The 20,711-nt window shown below is 44.8% G+C and overlaps 1 protein-coding gene across 2 annotated transcripts in view; it reads left to right on the forward strand.

Annotated features, from left to right (window-relative positions):
* The window catches only part of LNX2 (ligand of numb-protein X 2), a 65,064-nt gene extending 56,754 nt beyond the window's left edge, over positions 1-8,310 (forward strand). For both annotated transcript variants that reach the window (XM_040543915.1, XM_040543916.1), the window contains exons 8-10: positions 1,196-1,427; positions 3,072-3,230; positions 5,901-8,310. In XM_040543915.1, the coding sequence (XP_040399849.1) occupies positions 1,196-1,427; positions 3,072-3,230; positions 5,901-6,036 (527 nt within the window). In that variant the 3' untranslated portion in view covers positions 6,037-8,310. The remainder of the gene's footprint in view (positions 1-1,195; positions 1,428-3,071; positions 3,231-5,900) is intronic.
* The last annotated feature ends 12,401 nt before the right edge of the window (positions 8,311-20,711 follow it).

A 20,711-nucleotide genomic window follows, 5' to 3' on the forward strand; every position in this document is an offset into this window, starting at 1 on the left:
TTTGTCCAGCACAGCTTGGATTTACTGATTTTCAGGTGTGCTGCAGCACCCATCCCTGTTCCTTGGCTTTACAGAAAGATAAAGGGGACTGGGAGGTGGAGGTTAGACTCAGTGAGGTTAGACTCAATGAGGTTAGACTCAATGAAGAAGACAGTCCTGAGTGATCAATATCTAAGCATTGATGATTAAAACATATTGTGCCATATGTGAAGCAAAGACTGCATATGGCATCTCTGCAACTCAGTGTTCACAGAATCTCAGATTGTTTTAGGTAAGTTTAGGGGAAAAAAAAACAACTTCACAAACTGCAAATTTAAAAAGAACAGTGTAGGAACCTCCTTATATGCTTCTGAGATGAATTACACCCCCATACCAATGTGTAGTCTTTCTTTTTCTGTACTACTGTGAAAAGCACAATTGATGGAAGAATCACAATTGCTGTTTCATTATGTAATATTAAAGTAGCCACAGCAGCAACAAAAGTGATTTAGAGTTAAGCTGCACCTCAACTTTATCTTTCCCTGGGAGGCAAAAGCTTTCAAAAAAAGAGTCTCATTCCAAAGGTGACTCAATTGTTCACGTTTTTGCTTTGAGATTCCTGGCTTTCACCAATAAGTGAGCCATTGTATGAAGGAGACTCTACTGCTTGGATAGTAAATTACATGCTTGTTTTCACCCTGAGGCATTTAAAAATTATTCTGAAATAAAATAAAAATTGTGGCTTTGTTTTTAGTGTCTTGGACTCTTTCCAGATTATTATCTTTGCACAGATGCTTGCTTTCTTCTAGTAGATTGGTTTTTGCACCAACCTTTCCAGCAGTTTTTGAATTGCTTTCTGTTCTCCCAAATTAAAAGCTAAAAAAAAGCAGAAGACCTAGAACACTCTATGGAGCCTCACTTACCTTTAAGACTTGGTTACATTGTGGTGCCTGAGTTGTTCTTTTCAGCATTCTTCCTTCCCTTGTAAAGTTTGGGTGTACCCGAGATATTCCACTGGGAACAGTTATGCATTAGAGTTTTAAACAGACAGGGTAAAGCTTAAAAACTAATGATGCTGTTCACGTTCCCAAGGTGCTAGTTCAGACTGTCTCAGCTTCAGAAAAATACAGTATTAGATGAAATCCTGGTGAGAGAGGTGCTGCGGGTATGAACAATCCTGGCAGGCTGATGTGTTCTTATTTGCACCTCTGAACAGGCGATGTGCTGCTGAACATCAACGGCATCGATTTGACTAACCTCAGTCACAGCGAGGCGGTGGCCATGCTCAAAGCCAGTGCTGCCTCTTCAGTAGTTGCCCTGAAAGCACTGGAAGTCCAGATTGTAGAAGAACAACCCCAGGCTAATGAAGAACAACTGAGTACCATCAGTGAAAATGAATACGATGCCAGTTGGTCACCGTCGTGGGTCATGTGGCTGGGACTTCCAAGGTACTGAATTAATTAATACAATAATTAGTTACAAAAGCAGAGGTGTTTTTAGTTGCAGCACATCTGCCTGCCCAACCATCTCATTCTGTTTGCCTTGTGCTCACGATGAGGACCATGAACAGGAGCAATGTTTTCTTAGGCAACTGAAAGATGAAGAGACTTGGTTTATTCCCTCACAAACCATAGTAACTGCCCACGTGGATTCTTCTCATTGGAAATAAGTAATCTTTTCCATTGCTTAACCATATCAAAATTTCCAGTAGAGTATCTAAAACCAGAGAGATAATTAATAAAAACCCAAAGTATTTGCCCATGTGTCTCCGTGCTAATCTACTACTTAAATTTATGAAGCCAAATATATCATGTTAGAATATTGGATCAGACTTTCCATTCTCAGACTTTACACAGGTTTCTTACACACAAACAAGTCTGTAGATACAAATCCTCATGTATTTTTTTTCAAGAACCCACTACCATCTCTGCCAAACACAAAATCTCTTAAAGATTTGCAGCTCCCTCCCTCCTCTTTCCTAATCTGCAGTCTGCTTGACATCACCATGCTTCATTTTTACTGTTCTGTTTTTCAGTCTCTTGTGGCTTCAGTATAAACTCATTCTGGCGTTGCTTGCTATCAAGAAGAGCTCCCACTACAGTGAATAGTGTTGCTAACTTCAGTCAGAGTGGGCGGGTTAATTCCTCTTCCTTTGATAGAGTTACCAGGCACAAGCCTGTAGTTAAATGTAAAACAACAAGAAGAAACGAGTGTTTTGGTGGCAGAATACATCTGAAGATAACAGAACCATGAGTTACCTAATCTCAATAAACAGCTCTCAGCTTTGGTAAATGTCCTGGCTTTCCATGCCACGGCTGTGGTTTATTGCTTATATGCTACAGAAGACCCTCTGTTGCTCCTACAGTTACGTTGTTCATCGTGCTGCTGTTCTTTAAAGAGTATTGTACTTCGGTAAAGAACTTGGCATCATTTTTACCCAGAAGTTAATTTCTAGTTTCTTTTTCTTTTATTTTCTTTTTTTTAATTACAGTCTCTGTGTCACTGGCAAGAATGAATTTTCACTTAGGAAGTTAATGTATACACACCATTACAGTTAGTGGAACGTGATCGGGATTATTTACCTTCTGCGTAACAAAATGGTTAATCATTTATGTTTTCATTACTGGTGATGCATCAGTTCAGAGATAAAGAAGCTGGTGCATGGACTTTCAGATCTTTTCTTCGAGTAGAAAAAGCCTGAACTGGCTGGGAAGAAAAATGCGCTGTATATTTGACTTGCAAAGTAAACATCGGATATTCATTTTTCCTCCACATTCTTGCCACCTGTGAAATCCCTATAATGCCATATTATTGTCAGTGTGCAGAGTTAACTGTGTTTAAGTCATTATTCTAGCACTGTGTTATTTCTTTTTAAACACGTTTCTGTCTCAAGAGTGCGAGGTTTTTTGGTAATTGGCTCGAATATCGCAAAATTACCGTCTGGGAACAGAACTGATTACCATACCTCCCCTTCTCCTCTGTGCTTATTGCAGCAGTGATGGTGCGAGAGCAGGTGTTATGCATAGCATGGAAATGTCTGTATGTGGTATTCACGGCTTTTTCTCTTGCTGCCCTGTGCTTCCCTTCCACAGCTGCCTACATAGCTGCCACGACGTAGTGCTGCGGCGGAGCAATTTAGGAAGCTGGGGTTTCAGCATCGTCGGTGGCTACGAGGAGAACCACACCAACCAGCCTTTCTTCATTAAAACCATTGTTCTGGGAACTCCTGCCTACTTTGATGGAAGATTAAAGTAAGTAAAACACGAGTAATAATAATAATCAGTGCTTGTAAATAGTTAGGTGCTGGTGCAGCTCATTGCTTAGTGAAATATGCTGCAGCACCTGGTGCTGGGGGGCTCGTGCACTCCCACTGGGTGTGATGCAGGGAAGCACAGACTGCTTAGGTGGAGGGCAGGGTGTCTGTCACAGAGGTGATGCTTGTGCTGGCACCTCTGCCATCTCCTGTCCTCCACCTCAGCTGCAGTGCTGATGTCCCCTACCGTTTCCTTCTCTCCCTTTAACTCTTTTTAGGCATAAAATATTGCAAATATCTCCATGTGCAGGCCTAGTTACTTTGTAATATATTTGTCTTCCTAGAGAAGTGTTGAAAAGTTAAAGAACTTCTTTCTTTAAAATGGGGGAAACTGCTCAATCCTTTCGTAAAGCCTTCTGAAGCCACTGCTGAAAACTCTGGTACTAAAGATGGGTGCTGCTGCTTTAATACAAAAGTGTTAAAGTAAGTGGAAAAGTCAATACCTCTGAAGTGATAGTTAAGGAACAGTGCCTTGAGAGTTATTAGCTGGCAGGAAAGACAGGGATAAATGGGGCAAGTTCCATGGAGACCCCTTGAGAGCTGGAGCAGAGCCCTGAGAGGAAAGGCAGGGGGAGCTGGGCTTGCTCAGCCTGGAGTAGAGGTGGCTCTGGGGCACCTAACAGCCCCTTCCAATTCCTCCGAGGAAGTTATTGAGGACATGGAGCCTGGGCTCTTCACAGTGGTGAAGGAGAGAGGACAAGAGATGGCAGGCACAACTGAGCAAAAGAGGTTGAGACTAGGTATCAGGAGAAACGCTTTCCCCGTGAGAATGGTGATGCCGTGGCACAGGTCACACAGGGAGGTTGTGCAGAGAGGAGGTTTGTGACACCCAACTGGGAAAGCCCTGGGCAACCTGGTCAGAGCTTATAGTTGACCTTGCCTTGAGCTGGAGGTGGGACTAGAGACTTCTGAGGTCCTTTCTGGCCTTAAATATTATATTATTCTACTTACACGTTACATTGGATGCAATCCCCAGGTCTAGTATACATATATGTATCTTAGCCTCGTGTAGGGTTTCAGAATTAGGACTTACAATTCCTATTAAAGGAAGCTATTAAAGGTTCTCTTGTTCATAAACTGATTTTTTTGTGTGCTTGTGTGGAGGTGGGAGTAAAAAATGTGCCATAGGTTTGTGAACATTATGTGGCTTGAAGTTTTATGGCATGGTTTTCACATGTAGATTTACTTACAAAGGAACTTGAGAAAAAAATGTGCTTATGCCTAGAGCCTTGCCAGTAATTGATTTTTCAGTTCAATGACTAAATAAATAAATGAAAAAATAGTTTGGCTGAACACAAAATTAGATTTTTTGGCCAGCTATGAAACAGTTTGGATTAAATGAAAGATTTCAGTTCAACCCAAAGTAAATAATTTCAGATTGGGGAATTAATAACTAGAAGTCTTAACAGAAGTGGAAATATATTCTTAAGAAGGGAAGAGTGCTTGTGGCCACACTCACCCCTTGTAAGGAATGGAAAAGATACTTGTCTGCAATATAGTGATGTAGTACCTTCTGTTCAAATTTACTGAGACTGTGGACTGAGAGTTGGGCCTCTTCCATTAACAAGGGCTATCGTGGGACCGGTCTTTCTGAAGCTGTTCCACTTTGTTTAAATTTTATGAATGTTTTGTTAGGCTAGAGAGAAAGTGAGAAAATAATTTCACAGACCAGTAGTTAGGACAGTTTTCTACCTATAGTATCTGTCTGATATGATTTTGTAGAACGCAAAATGACTTCAGCAGAAAGGCTGAGTGAGACCCCACTCAGTGAATTGCACCGGGAGAGCTCAGGAGAGCATCTTTTTTACCATCCGCTTTGGTGCCTCCAGTAGCTGGAAGGATCAGTGTCAGGAAAAGTCCCGTTCAGTCTCCAGCATCTCATTCCACTGCACTAGGGGATCCCAAACACACTCAGGTTGCAGAGAAGAGATGCCTGCAAGACGGAGCTTACTTAATGTAGGAAGAACGTGGGTGCTTTTTTGAAATTTCTCTTGAACTTGTAAAAACTGAAGCATAACCCTTCAAGGCCAGTTTTCTCAAGGCCAACATAAAGCACCCTCACAAATTTCTATTCCCTGCTTTAAACCACAGAGATGCTCCAGCTTCTCCATTGAACCATCTGCTGTAGGAGATTTCAAGCCAAATGGTTACATTTCAGAAAATCATAAGCCATTGAAAACAAGGGTCTTGGTTGGAATGTGGTTGTTAACCATAAGTATCTTTACTTACACCTCCCACAGTAAAGACATGTTTGGTGAAAATGTGTTATAATTCACACAAACAAACATAAATGCTCTGTTATACACATACTATCTCATTATCTTCTCTTGACTCCAGTAGATCTTTCCAGCTCTCTCTTCTCACGTTTCCCTACAGGTCTGCTTTTAATGCAGAACTGTTTTGGTATTAGTGTTGAAATCCATTGATTTGGGAATTTCCCAGATGAGTTTCGTTAGTAAAAGAGACTTTAAAAAAAAACACAAAGGGGTTCAATTTTGCTACACTTCCAACCTGATGGAAACCTACCGCCCCAAGTGCTGTTTTGTTGGGGTGTGATGGTTGTTGCAGAGCAGTTCTCATCGCTGGGTTTTCTTCTTGTGTTTTTTAGGTGTGGTGATATGATTGTTGCTGTAAATGGACTATCAACGGTTGGAATGAGCCATTCTGCACTTGTTCCGATGCTGAAGGAGCAGAGGAACAAAGTAACTTTAACCGTGATTTGCTGGCCCGGAAGCCTCATATAGATTTATGAAATCATTTCGGTTCAAGCAGCTTCATTTTCTAGATAGCTGGCACAAAAATATCTTTTTTTTTTCCCCCTATTGATACAGCTGGTTATAAGCAGGGCCAAAACTGCTATACTCACTTTCTTCGTTCTTTTTTTCATGGGCCTCTCAGACTCGTTGTATGTTCTCTTTCCATCCTGAAATAGCCATTTCTGTTCGCTACGCCCATCGCTGAGGCGAATGCAAATTCACACGTGCTCACACAGAAACTCCCACTGCAATAAGGCTGTCATTGAGCTTTCCCTGTCAAGCAATAGCCTTGTACAGTCAGCAGAAGAACTTAGCGGTTCTCTGGGTTGCTCTGAACAGACCTAAATTTCTATGTAATATATAAGCGTAACAGCCACGTGCCCATTCGTCCCTGAGATGAGAATGTGTGTCGGTAAGGCAGTGGCACATCCTCCTGCTGCTCTGAATCAAAGTCAGTTTCCAAAGGTACGCCTTTCCATTTTGTAAGCCTTTCCCTTCGAGTCAGCATTTCAGACTCACTCAAGGAATCCATCGTACTCATAAGAAGTTATTCAGTCCCCCTATTTTTCCTTGTAGGGCATCAGTGTTCATAGAAAAGTAGGACAAAAGCCTGATATTACTGGAATTTTTATAAAGTGCAATAATTGGACTCTTTGTTAGGAAACTTTAATATATTACAGAGTTTGTATCCTATAATGAACAGAAATGTGGAAGTAATTACTGTTGCAATGCTGGCAAGAATACACATGCCCAGGGTCGCCTTTGAGTGAATGGCTTGCAGTATTAGACTTTCCTTTACAAATGAATGTTTTGCTATGTCAGAGAATTTTGATGAACATTTTTACTGAGATCATTTTTACCGTTTATATTGTAGTTGTCAGCTCTCTCTATTCACGTGTGGAAGCGATGCTTTGACTTGTACTTTGTAAATGAGAGAATTACTTGCAGAAAAAGCAAGCTATTAAGAAAACTCACATTATGGTTTACAGGTGGGCAGGCCAGAAGGATGGCTCTTTTCGTTCAAGTCCAACTGCAGAGAAAGCTGCAAAGTTCACTCTTACTCTGTCACCTCCTGACAAATGTGCAAATGCCTTGATATAAAATGCTGAAATAATCTGTCTTGCGTTTCAGGATTTTTTTTTTCCTGTAGAGAGCACCTGCTATTAAGTTGTCAGTAAGAATAATACTGTTTATCTTGGATTGTATTTAGTATTTTTAAAAACAAACGTGTAACTTCTAGACTTTGCCTTTCCATGAGATTTGCAGGCTAAACACCCATTTGTTTAATAAAAAAAAAAAAAAGAGGTGTGGGGCACATAAAGGAATGTGCTGACCTGGAGCAAAACTTGTATGTTGTTAGTGTTCCGCATATTGGAAAAAGAGCTTCATTTGTAGACCAGGTTCACAACCAGAGCTGATTTTATGAATGACCTCTGTATTGTATTATTCATTACCAGGGAACGTATTTGAGAATCACGGCATATTTCGATTGTGAAGCATGAACTTTCTTTTCAAATTTAGCCATTATAATATCGGGGCATATTATCGCATGTCATTAATTCCAGTAGCTTTGTTTTAAACAGAAATAAAGTTACTCTTTTGAAAAAAAAAAAAAAAAAAAAAGTAAAGATCTCATAGGAATGAAGTGGTTTTATTCCTCTCTATGATGTACGATATTAGTTTAATTGCATAATACTAAAATACAAACAAATGTCCTCTACAGTATATTACTGTATTGAGAATCTTACTTTCTGAAGCAAACACCAAAATGATCTGATACTTTAGCTGATTTGAGTTTCTTCCCATTCCAAAGTGGTGATTAACTGGATACTTTGCTCCTAATGCAGATTTTTTTGTAAAGTATCTCTTACTGTAGACTTTAGGGAAGATCTTGACATATGTACTAGATTTAACTTTTTTTTTAATTATTATTTTTAAAGTAACACTTTTCATTCAAAAACCTGCAAAAATCTGTTTTTTTTTTCTTTTCTATGTGTATGTAACAAAAGCATGGGTTAGCTTAAACTGTGCAGTTTTGTTTCAGTGTGTTGTAGCTTTTGATCAGAATGTTTAGTGAGAATTTTTTTTTTCTGAATGAATTCGTTTCCTGAATCATTTTGCCCCTTTCTCTTGTAGCTGCATAGTTTGTTTTTCCGTGCCTTCTGTTTTAAATTATTTCAAGATTTTTTTTTCAAGATATTGCTATCTAATTGTATGGTATTAATGAAGGATGAATGAAAATAAAAGTTCATTCTACATATTGTAATAACTCAAAGTATTGTCTCACTCTTTGCAAAAGTTATAGGTACCTAAATGCAGATTCGGTTTAAAGGTGTTTTTTTTTTCCGTGTGGTTTATCACAAATCACATGCTCATCCAACCAGGGTTACGCATCAGCTGTTTAAATAGTAATTCAAGCACTGAGAAATGTCTGTAAAGAGGAGGTAAGATCTATGCCTTATGGTTCTTCACCACAAGGAGCATTTCCTCCTCTCCCCTCCATGCCAGCTGGTACTGATCAGCTTGAGGATGTTTTCACAGCGCAGATTTGATGCAAGGAGACAGTCTTGCTGGAAACATCACTTTTTTTAGGATCCCAGAGCTGAAATTTGAGCCTGCTGGTAATCAGTTCCCATCTCCATCTCCTGCAGGCAACTCTGCTCCATCTTAAGATGTCTGCAAAGCTGGAATGAGCCTTGAAGCAATTCCTTGATAATTTGCCATAAAGCCTTACGACTCACGTTGCCCAGATTCCTATTCTCTACAGTAGTTAGTGGGTTAAGAAAGATGAATTCCTTTAAAACAAAAACATACTTATGTACAAAAATGTGCAAGAAGCCTTCTGTAATGCGACACACTGTGAGAGTTTTGATTTACAGGCAGATCCATGATCTTGTTGTTGCAGCTGAATGTGCACAGAGCTCTTTTGTGGGATGGTGGACCTAAGCATGTGCAAGCTGTATCTTCGTGGGAGGAACACCATCCCCAAACAGCCGTATGAATCTCCAGCAAAGAATATAAAATAGTTTATTCTGCTTCACGGCATGCCAATGAACCAACATCTGAAGACATAATAGTTCATTTGCTGCTCTAAACTTTCTTTTTAGACTCGGTAACAACAGAGGAGGAAAATTCAGTATTACAAAAGAATTTAGAGTTCTTTTATTCACAGAATCCCTGATGCATTTGGTCTGGACATAATGAAAGCCTAAGCCTGGTTCTCAGATATATTGTGGTAGATAATATTGGAAGCAAGGCAAGTCCCACTCAGTCAGGAAACTTGACCATTTACTTCTCAGTCTGTTTCAATAGCTGCTGGAAATTTGTTGGCCATCTAAAGTGTGAGATCCTGATGAGATGAAATAACGAATACACCAGGCAGGGCAGCAATGATGGCAAACGTAGAGGTAAGCCCACATGGTCACCGCATTGCACTGTGACAGCACACAGCCCAGCAAGATGTTGTAGCACAAAGGCAGGTCAATGAACATCCTCATCCCAGTTGTCTCAGACAGCTTCTAGGCAAATTTTCCTGCTTAGAAAGTAGATCTCCTCCAAGACATGGAAGAAGGAAATTTGTAACAGAGAGAGGGACAGAAAATGATATGCAGTGACCTCGTCACCCCAACACGTTGTAGCCCAGAGGGTAGGGAAAGCTTTAGACTTGATGCTTCCGTGACAATTCCTATGATGCTATATGGGTAGGACAGCTAAATGGTGATGCTGTCCTGTTTGTTGCCTTATCATGTGGATGGATCACCTGCATGTTGGCACTGCGGTACGGATACAAGCGACTTGGGAAACTTCAACTCAGAAATCAAAGAGGTGAGAGTGCAGCCGAAGGTGCACAGCCTGCTCGGCATCAGCCCTAGGGATCTGCGGTATGTGGTTGAGAAGGAGAAAGAATGTGTTTGGTTTTGGGGGTTGTTTTTATTGTTAAGCTCTGCTGGTAAAGGCTGGCTGGAGGAGTCTGTGGGTTGCGAGTACAGCCAAGCAGAAACAGCACACTGCGCAGCGGGGAAAGCAAATCTGATTCTGCCAAAGGAGGAATGAGAGCCAGCCACTCCCATCACAGGCAGGAGGAGGAATTGGGCACAGGATGGGAGGGGAGAGCCCCCGGTTGGGGACTATCGATCTCAGGGGCAAATGCTGCCTCTTTGGGCTGCCCCAATTCGCCCTCCTTCCCATGCAGCAGCTCTGAACTATTTCTTTATACATACACACACACATATATTTCTTTATAGCTTTCATCTGCACATCTCATCACATTTCATCTTCCAGCCAGCAGCTGTGGTCTCATTGATAGCTCAGCCCTGGATGCCTTTCGGAGAGGCAGTCTGCAAAACAGCCCATGCTGCCTTCTGAGCTGCAGCTGCAAGGTTTTATGTGATCAAATCAGAAGCATAAGTGTTTGCTTACCCTCTGTAACCCTGATCTGGGGTTGCCCAATGCTGTGGGTCCGTTCAATGTAGAGCACAGAACCTCTGCAGTGTTAGGGGTGCATCTGGCAGCTCTGCTTTGCCCCCAAATCCTAGTGTGTGGTGGTGCAAAGGCACCAGCAGGTAAATTTGGTCTTACACAGCTTTTCTGTTATGCTGCTGTTGGACATCACTGGAGGAACAGCTCAAGCAGAGGAGATGAGTTTAGTAACACCAAGCTCTTTCTTCATGCTTTTGCCTATACATGTGGACTAATCATATTCTCTACAGTGCATTTTGTGTCCTGTGCCTTCAGATTTGTAATAAATTGTGGCATATGAGCACTAAATGGCGGTGGAAATTAGAGCTGGATGTGTTTTGTTGCATTAACTAGTTTACCACTAGGCTGGACCTAGGTACTTCACGTACAGGAGATGGTATCATAAGCAGAGGGAGAATTTAATTACAATGATGAATTTAATGCTGTGATGGGTTTTAGATGCAGCGGTGCCATCCACTACTTGCAGTTACTCCATTGCTTAGCAACCCTGGCGCCAGGCAGCGAGCCCCAAAACGCCATTCCTAGTCCCTTAAAGCACGAATCCATCGAAACCTAAACATCCTCCCAGGGAATGCAGGCGGTGGTTCAACATCAGACTGATTGCACGAGCTCCTCCTCGGCCAGCAGCTCCTCTAACACCCAGCAGACCCAGGTTTGCATTTTGGAGAGATGTCTGCATGTTAATTAATGAAGTCCACAAGTAGGGAACCTCTTTACTTCTTCTTTTGATCTGGGGCAAGCCCAACTGCTGGTGGCCTGGCTGCCAGGTTTGGATATAAAGCGATTGCGGAAAGCTACTGAAGAGAAACATTTTAATCAGATTAGAATAGATAAAGAGTATAACCCCTCGGTTATACAATTGAGCTTTATAATCATATTAATCTTTAATACTGGCATTAGTGCCATGTTGGAACAACAATCGCAAAAAGCTGCAAGCATAAAATATTACAGATCCTTAAACATATTACAAAATGTCATCCACTGAAGTTAAAAATGTTATCATGTTTGGGGAAATGTGCCAGCTCAAAAAAAAGCCCTGGAGCCTGAAGCCCTCTGTCCATGTGCAGATTAAATGCAGCACAGCAGAGGCAAGGCTTGACCTTTTTGTTTCTTACTTTTTTTTCTTTTTTTTTTTAATGACATTGCTTCCCAAACAGCTACTTCTGCCGCCCCTATTCCCCACCTTAGTCCTCATCCACTGAGATACCAAGCACATTGGCTCTCTTTGAAAGCACTTAAAGGGTCCTGCAGCACTAGGACTCAGTGCACTAGGCTCAGCACCTTGCTGAGCCCAGCATCTCTGCGACACCCAGGCTGCAGCAGCCACTGCTGCATGCCCTGAGCCAGTGGCCCAGCGGCTGGTAAGCGTCGGTCCTGCAGATCCTAACAGCTGATGGTTTCCACCCCAGCCTAAGTCACTGCAGGCTTTCTGAAATAGCAGGGGGACCATGCTGTCCCCTCAGTGGAGGATGGATTTCACAGAAGGGCTGAGGCTGGCAGGGCCCCCTGGAGGCCCCTGGTGCCACCCCTGCCCAAGCAGGGACACCCAGAGCAGGCTGCCCAGGACCACGTCCAGGCGGCTTCTGGAGATGCCCAAGGAGGAGACCCCACAGCCTCTCTGGGCAGCCTGTGCCAGGGCTCCGTCACCCGCCCAGCACAGAAGTGCTGCCTGGGGCTCAGAGGGAGCCTCCTGGGTGCCCGGCTGTGCCCATGGCCTCCTGTCCTGGCGCTGGGCACCGCTGAGCAGAGCCTGGCTCCGTCCTCTCTGCACCCTCCCTTCAGGGATTTAGGGACACGGATGAGATCCCCCTGAGCCTCTTCTTCTCCAGGCTGAGCAGCCCCAGCTCTCCCAGCCTCTGCTGGGTGCCCACAGGCACAAGCACGCACGCAGGGACCAAACCAACACAGGGAATGCAGGCGCAAAGCCATGGCAGTGGGCTGGGGGGGGCGGCGGATCTGGCCCCAAGGGATGGGAAGGGAGCAGTGCCCCTTGCATGGGCGTTGCCGGCTCCTACTGCCCACCCCACAACACCAGGAGGGTGCCATCAGGTAAAGACCCCCCAAAGTTTGGCTCTTTGTGTTCCTTCCCGGTCGACACCCTGGTAATTACACACCTTATGGAGATATGCGGTGTAATCATACCCTTCTAAAAATGCCTTGGATTAAAAGCTTTTCCTGGGTCTTTAGGTGATGGGCCCGCAATTACAGAAAATGAATTGCATTTTAGCTTTCCCCTGAAATTAATAACAGTGGTTCTCCAGTTGACTCTGTGAGTAGTTAATGGAACAAACTGGATGCTTCGCTGCGAGATGGGTTTTAAAGCTATTTGAGAGAGATTCTGTGTTTCAAATAGGAAAATAATTCACACGATGCAAAACCATTTTGTCCACATCTCTGCAGAATAATGGCTGTGTGCAGCTCCAGGATGTGACTTTATGGCGGGGGATTTTGGCATGCGCCCCCATCCCTCGCTGCCTTCGGGGGAGTGACCCACCCGCTCTGCCCTGGATGAACTTCGGGAAAAGAAAAACAAGACAGGGGGTTAATGATGCAGAAAAGAGCTACAGCCTGTCCTGAGCTGCCCAAATGGCTTTTACCATCAAACTTGAAAAAATGTATTTGTGGGAGTTCATGCCAGGGCACGATAGCAAATATTCCCAGACTTGTTGAGTTTTGGCAACCCAATCTCGCACTCAGCTCAGCCAAACCATGACCATCAGCAAATCTTGCAGTGCTGCTGGTGGGCTGCAACTGATCCCAAAGGATCTGAGGAAAGAGAAGCTGTCAGTCCCCTTACGTGCCTGTTCCCCTGCCCCATGGTACAGGCACAGCGTTGGGAAGGGCTGCGTTTTCCAGGGACATATCTCAGCTGCCTGAAGCAACCCGAGCTGCAGTTGAAATCAACTGAATTTCGCAGGGAGCTTCTTGTGTAAGAAGCATGCTCACTTTTCTTTTGTCTGTCTAAAGGCCTCTGCCAGAAATGTAGTGACGCATCAAGCGTCAAAAAATATTTTTCACCTCCTGAAGTTTCTCCCTACGCACATAAAGGAAAATACTCCCCCCAAAATGACCATGTTCACGATGCTGTCCCTCCAAAGCATCCTCGGGCAGCTGCCCTGAGGTTTCTTGGCACCGATTTCCAACAATGTGCTCCAAAAGCCCCAGCCTGGGACTCTTACGCCTTGCAACATGACTGCTTAAACCAGGACTGGTTTGGGTATCACCCCGCTTCCCAGCCGGCAGGCGAGACTGGATGCAGTCAGGAAGGAGGGCATGTGGTCAACCAAAACCACGGGACGGGAAAACTGTAGGTGGTTTTCTAGTGTATTTCATAGGTAATAAATATATTCGACAACCTATATATCATCTGTTACCCATAAATTAAAATCACCCATATAATTTACTACAATTACCTGTATATTATAGGTAACAAGTTACAGATAATTGCCCACAAGGTTGCAGCCTGTTGGGTGGCCCAGCTTGGGTCAGGTTGAATTTCATGTGTTCGTTCCCACTGACAGGAGCTCCTCAAGGCATCGCTCTGCTGCCTCGCAGGGCTGTAAATCACTCAGGTGGGTAGAAAAACTAATTTTTTTCTTTGCTTCCTTCTCTCCTAATTCTCCTTCCAGTCATTTTTACCTAATCTAAGAGGAAGCCCTCTTGCACTGCGTGCCTTGACTATGTCAAGGTCTTTGTAGGTGTTATTTTCTTGTGGGCTCTGTGACTACACCACGCAGAGGTTATTGACAAGGGTTGTCATTCACAGCTTCACTACGCCTCACGTTGTGTTCTGTTAGCACAAGAGGCCACAGCTCTTCAGCTATTGCTGCTTATCATGGCTGGGGAATTCAAGTTTCCTCTTCTTTGAAACAAAATTAAAACAAAAGCTCGCTCCCTGATGGGCTCCAGTGAAGCCAACCAAACTGGATACGATGTGAGGCTGGTGACTCGTTCCTTGGTTATTGTTTAATAAATGAAAAGCCAGATGGACATCATCAATGTTTTAGGGTGAATATTTCATCAGCTCTACCCTTCATGCTCTGTGTCGCTCCGCCATGGTCTCTCATTCGTGGTGGAGAGTAAGGAGAGCTCACCTGGGCTTTCAAGGGGGTTTCACTTCTTGAATCAAACGTGACGCTTTCATGAAAACCATTGACTTTCTCATGAGGCAGGAAGGCTGAGCACAAACACACATCGTTGCAGTGCACATTTCCCCTTTGTTTGGTGTGATTTTTTCAGTGTCACACTGATCAAACGTAACCAGGAGGCAAAGAGTAAACGTGGCATGTTGTGACAGAGACTTCCAAACAACAGAAAAAATGTCCCATTTCCAGCCTCATCTAGGTGTGCTTGACTGGCATTCGGTGAGTCTTTGGAAGCTCTGAATATCAGGTATTTTAGGTATAAATGCTCAGGCAAGTCAATATATTTTTCAGTGCAGGAGCAATGACAGACAAAAGGAGTTTTCTGAAAATTCAGAGTGCAGAGCTACATCCCTAGAATTTAAAAATAGGACTAGCACATCTTAAAAAATAAAAGTTAAAAAAATTAAACTCATTTATACAAAACTGGAAGAGCAAAATAGACATCTGGGAAAAACACAACTAAGCTTCAGCTTAAATATTGAAAGAAACACAAGTTTTGGAAGCCAGTAAAGGCTTCCCAATGCTTGATTACATTGTACTTTCATACCTTGAAGTAGAATCACAGCTGTGACTCTGCAATTTTTGAGCTGTCCGTGAGCTTCTACATCAAGGAGAATTTCACCTGTAGAAATTCACTTACGATGTGCCAGGCGTGGGCATCTCTCCCTCTGCCAGCCCTGATTTTAGGCACTGATGCCCTGCCCAGGCAGACATCTGTCATGTTGATTCCTAATGTTTGCACCAGGGAGCTCAGGCTCTCCTTCCAGTTAATGGAGAGAAATTGACACTTTTAGGTGCTGTTCATCTCATCCTAATGTAGTTGTTGAAAATAAATCAGATGACTCACAGTGTAGATGTAGCTATTTCTTTCCCCTGTCTTGAAAAGGAGCCTGGGATGATGAGCTGAGGCATGGACTTGGGCACAGTGGACTTCTGCCCACGTGTGCCCAGAAGGAGTTGCTCCAGACTGATGAGATGTCTCCCCAGGGCTGGTGAGATATGGCGCCAAGGGGACAACTCGTCCCCTTTCCATCCCTCTGTGTCCCTGCACCTGGGCAAAAGAGGGGCAAGGATGCGAGTGTTGGGTAGACAGAAAAGTTAAAAAGAAAGGAAAGAAAAATCAACCAAAATATTTCCTCGCTGATGGGAAGCTCTCCTGTTTGCTCAGATCACTACCATATCAGCAAACCCGTGTGAAAGTACTGTTAATTTTAATACAATCCCAAGACTAATTAGGTTCAAATTGGGCAGAAAATATTGTGCGAATAAACAGCCCTGCACACAGCCCTCTGTGAAGTTTAAACAGGAGTGGCAGAAAAAGGGAAAAATAGTTTTTATTAATGCATTTACACCTTCTTAGAATCTCCCTGAATTGTGTTTTACCTTTGCTATAAAAATGAAAACATTTAAATTTCTTTAAAATTACATTTGACTTAATTACAGCCAATCCCTAATACCAGCAAACAACCCATTTTGCCTACTTTCCAGCACAAATAGCCACCAGCCTCATCATTTCATAAAGAGTTGTTTTTCTACATGATGTTCTCTATGTGCAGAATGTTAATAGCTACTATAGCTGAATATGAATAGGCTTTGTAGCTCCACTTGAAATATAGAAAAATGGCCCAGACATTAAAAAAGATAAAAGGGAAAAGGGCAGTAATGAATTTAGAGGAAAATGAACATTAATGGTACTAGCATTACCTCATGTTCCACATAACAAATTATTGGAAATCTGTCAAGCACACCAAATTATCTACTCATCTGCTGTTGTGGGGCCCTTTGGAGCCATCCAAAACCAGCAAAAGCAAGACAATTTAAGCTAATTTTACTATTTATAACAATAGAACAGACCATTAAGATAAATTAATGTCATTATCAAGTTTCTATGAAAATGACAAATACCGCTATTTCAAGCAGCTTTAGAAGCTGTTGACTATAATGAAATCTGCTGTACAGGTACTAAAAAGAAACACTCCAAGTAATTATTTTCTAGTAGCTTGTTTGTTTCCTTCACATTCATTTACTTTCACCACAATTAGTTCTGTACACAATATATGGTAACTAAACAGTCAACACTACGCAGCATTAGGACTAATTGGGCAATTAGGATGCAGTTTTCAGCCTTTTAGGTCCTAAAGAGAGCCAGGAGTAAACATTTTAGAGGCAACAATAGCAGCGCTGCCTCGGTTTGTGTTGTTGGAGTTTAAAGGAATACAAAGCAAGGTGATAAATAAAGCCAAGGAGAAGGCTTTACTCGGAGCTGAAGGGAAGGAGGGGGTTATTGGGTTATTAAATGATCCCATTGATGGGCAAGGCCACGGGGGCCCAAGGGGGAGGGCTGAGGAGGGGTCCTGGGGGTGGATGGTGGGCGTCCCATCCGGGGGAGCTGGGAAAGCATCTGCCCCGGGAGGGCTGATTCACGTCCCGTCCAAACATTCTCCTTGCTATGAGAATAATGGCAGACGCCACGCAGGCAGCTGGGGGAATTTGGAGGGGTCTCAGCCTGGTTTTTCCCTTGGCCAGCTCCCACGGAGGGCAAGAAGAGGAAGGGATGCTCGCCGCCCTGCCTGGCTCCCCTTCGCCTTCCCCCGATGGCACCGAGCGCTTCCCTGGCTGCCAAGCTTTCATCCGCTCTGGCACTTGGTGCCAGCCACGTAATGGAATAATTTGCATGCTCACACATCATTCCCACACCGCCTCGAACCCCTGCATGGCCGGGATGTGCTGGTGCTGCACAGGGGTGTCAGGAAAATCAGGCTTTGCACAGGACCTTGTGTGGGGACAACCTGGGGTGAAGTCCCTGGGGACGGGGACAAGCCCCGCCAGCAGCACCCGCAGTCACCTGGCCCACGTGCCCCATGTCCCCTTGGGGTCCCAGCTCTGGGGGCACGCGGTGGCCTCTGGAGCAGGGACAGGCCCCAGGGAAGGTGGCAAACAGGAGCACCCCGCATCCTTCCTCTCCTCCTCCTCCTCCTCCTCCTCCTCCTCCTGGCCGGCCCCCGTCCTGGACCAGCGATGCCACCGCAGCACGGTGGTATCGCAGCCCGGGTGCTGATCAGTTCTGTGCTAATGATAATGAAAGGCAATTAGTCTCTAAAAGCATTATCACAACATTCATTGCATTTATGACGTTTTATTAGGACTATCAGTCAGAGATTTTATGAAGCAGAGGTTTGCTTTTTCCTTAATTAGACATTCATGAGCGAATATCAAATCTGACAATCCATTTAGTAATTTATTACAGAATAAAGAGACTCCAGCTGAAATTCAGCTCTGGCTTACACCTCTGGTTTTCGCACTGAGTTTAATAGGAGCTGCATCTGTTTGCATCAGTGGGAGTTGGGCTCGTTGTCCTTACAATGGACTGAGTGTGTTCATCGGTCTGGGAAGCTGTCACATCAGGGACACAAATCCTACAACCAGTTCTGGCCTCTGCAGTTTTACAAAGCATTAAATATTTTAAAAATATAGAAAAACAGGAAAGCATTTCAGTACCGAGAGCTGACCTTGCTACCATTTGTAAGGACTTGTTCAGCGAGGGGCAGAAAGGGGACTGCACAATGCAGAGGAGAAAGTCACAGCCAGAGCTAAGGAAGAAGGCTGCAGCCACCCAGATTCGGCTTGGAAACGAAGCACAGACCTTCCCCAGCCAGGGAACCTAACCCCGAGCCCCCAGCGCCAAAGGAAACAGAGATCTCCAGCCCAAGGGCGGATGCCTCTGTTCCCACACAAGCAATTGGGCTCCAGACAGAGGTAAGCAAATGAAATGTAATAGCCTGTGATAGCCAGGCAGTCTGCCCGGGCGGTTCCAGCTTCCCATCTGCCTTAAATCCCCTGAGTTTATTACAGGGACCTGCAGGCTGATGAGGGAGATCGGTGGGGAGCCAACCTGAGCGCACACCTAGGATATGCATCAAAAAAAAAATGTGATGGGGAAAATGCTTAAGTAACAACTTTGAATATTTTTTTCCAGACCTCTTTAGTGCAGCCTGCTTTGTAAATAAAGGATATGCTGCAAAATTTTGGAGAAAGCAGGATTGCTGGCGAGGTACTCTGCGTGCACAGGAGCAGAGAGCCTTACCATGGGAGCCGGTTACATCCTCAGACTCGACCCATCTCATGCCATAACAGAGGAAAACCCACAGGTACCCACGCTCGTCTTTGTCCCCGGTGAAGGCAGTGCCAGGTTAGCTCCAGCTCTGGAAATCATGGGAGAGCAGGCTGCTGCCCTTGCTGCAGATCAGCAGCTCCAGCCACAAAGTGCCAGCCGCTCCTCAGGCGACCAGACCCACGTCTAGCACCTCATCTGCTCTGCCACAGGCCTTTCTGCTGTTTTTTTCCTCTTCCACGGATGCTCCTTAGTATTTATTTTGCGCAATATTCATAAAAAAATAACACTTTGGTTTTGCAAGGAGAAACCCAAGCAGGGAAAGGGACGTGGCTTTTAGAGGCTTCATCCGCCTCTTGCCAAAACTGCTTTTATCTGTGTCTGTGTGTTAAGGAAAGAGACAGACGGGCAGATGGTGGAAAAGCCACGGGCACACTGGTGAGGGCACAAAGAAAGATAGGACAGAGCTTTTTCCCATTTCTTCACCCTTTACCAGGAGATGTGGGGCAGCAGCATCACCACGGCAGGGCGCTGGGGGAGTGATGAAGAAATCCCCACTTTCCCCCCCCGCCAGGTTTTCTCCTTTTCCCCCCACTTGCAGAGAGAGCTTTCAGCCCCGGTGTGAGCACGTTAAGATCTGGGCAATGAGACTGCCCTGAGATCGCAAGCAGCCTGAAACAAGCTGCTCCAAGGTGCGGGCTCCCACGGTGGTTTGGGAAGCAGCAAAGCAAAACCCAAAGCAATCAACCTGCAGCCTGCTGAAAATGGAAGTTTGTGAGCGCAGAGATAAACATATTGGTGTGCTGGCAAATCGAATCACACTGGACTCATCACATTACATATTTATGGGCAGAAGAATTCCATCAAATCTCTCCATTTTAAGAAACAGGGATTTTTAAGGATTTTTCCACTAACGGGGTGCAGGACGCAGGATGCTGGTGCAGAGCTGGATGCTACCAGCTGCTTACCGTGTCGTTCTCCAGGCTGGACGCAGAGACCCAGCCTCTTCCCCAGCGAAATTATTTGGTCCCAGAGACTCTCAGGGCAGTGCTGGGTGAGATGGATTGCGTGAGGATGGTCACCTTACCAAGGGCTTGGAGGTGGTCACGGGGCACCAGCCCAGCCCAACCTGCTATGTGAGTGCCCTGAGCTCACAGGGAGGGCAGGAGCATTGACTTATTTTGGCCCAGAGCGAGGAGAGGAAAGCTACACACACACATAGACACATGGATTGCTGACACGGAAGGCTGCTAAGCTACACTGGCTCTGGCTTGTGTCGTTTGTCTTAGAAAGAAAGGGTGTTTAGCTGAAGACCAGAGGGAAAGGAGTTACTATGATCACAAATGTTCGCTACCATGAACACCTGCCCACATCTGGGGCATTATCTGAGTGATCGTGGGGCAACGCTGTGCAAAGGACCTCTGTCTGGAGGTGGGGTGTCTGGTAGGACCATGGGGGACACAGAAAGCACAGAGACTGGCTCCAGCACTGTGTGTTTCAAATATACCTGTACTGCACACCCTTCTACACTGCCAGGGACGAGGCAGCCAACCTGTGTTTCCTCCCAACCCCATCTCCAGCATTGCTCCTGCTCCATTCTGCCCTCCCGTTGTGCCAGCAGTCATTTGTGCAACATATGGCGAGCAGGACCACCGTGCCTACCTGGAGGAAAAACAGCCCACCTTTCTGCAAAGTCGTCTCTCAGTTCCGCCAGCTCCCTGGCTCCGCGCCGTCACAGGGCTGCTCGTGCCATTACAGCACAGGTGGTAGCATGGTGGGTGGGAACAGAGGGCAGGGAACGGAGACGAGAGCAGTGACTGATGGAGAACTGCCTCCAAACAAGGCTGTGGCTTTTGGAGAGCAGCAAAGCAGCAACGCCTCTCCTCCCCCTCGCTCCTGCAGCGCGTTGCTTCATGTGCCCGGTCCTG

This window comes from Cygnus olor, chromosome 1, assembly GCF_009769625.2.
Source record: "Cygnus olor isolate bCygOlo1 chromosome 1, bCygOlo1.pri.v2, whole genome shotgun sequence".
In the NCBI taxonomy this organism is placed as follows: Eukaryota; Metazoa; Chordata; class Aves; order Anseriformes; family Anatidae; genus Cygnus; species Cygnus olor.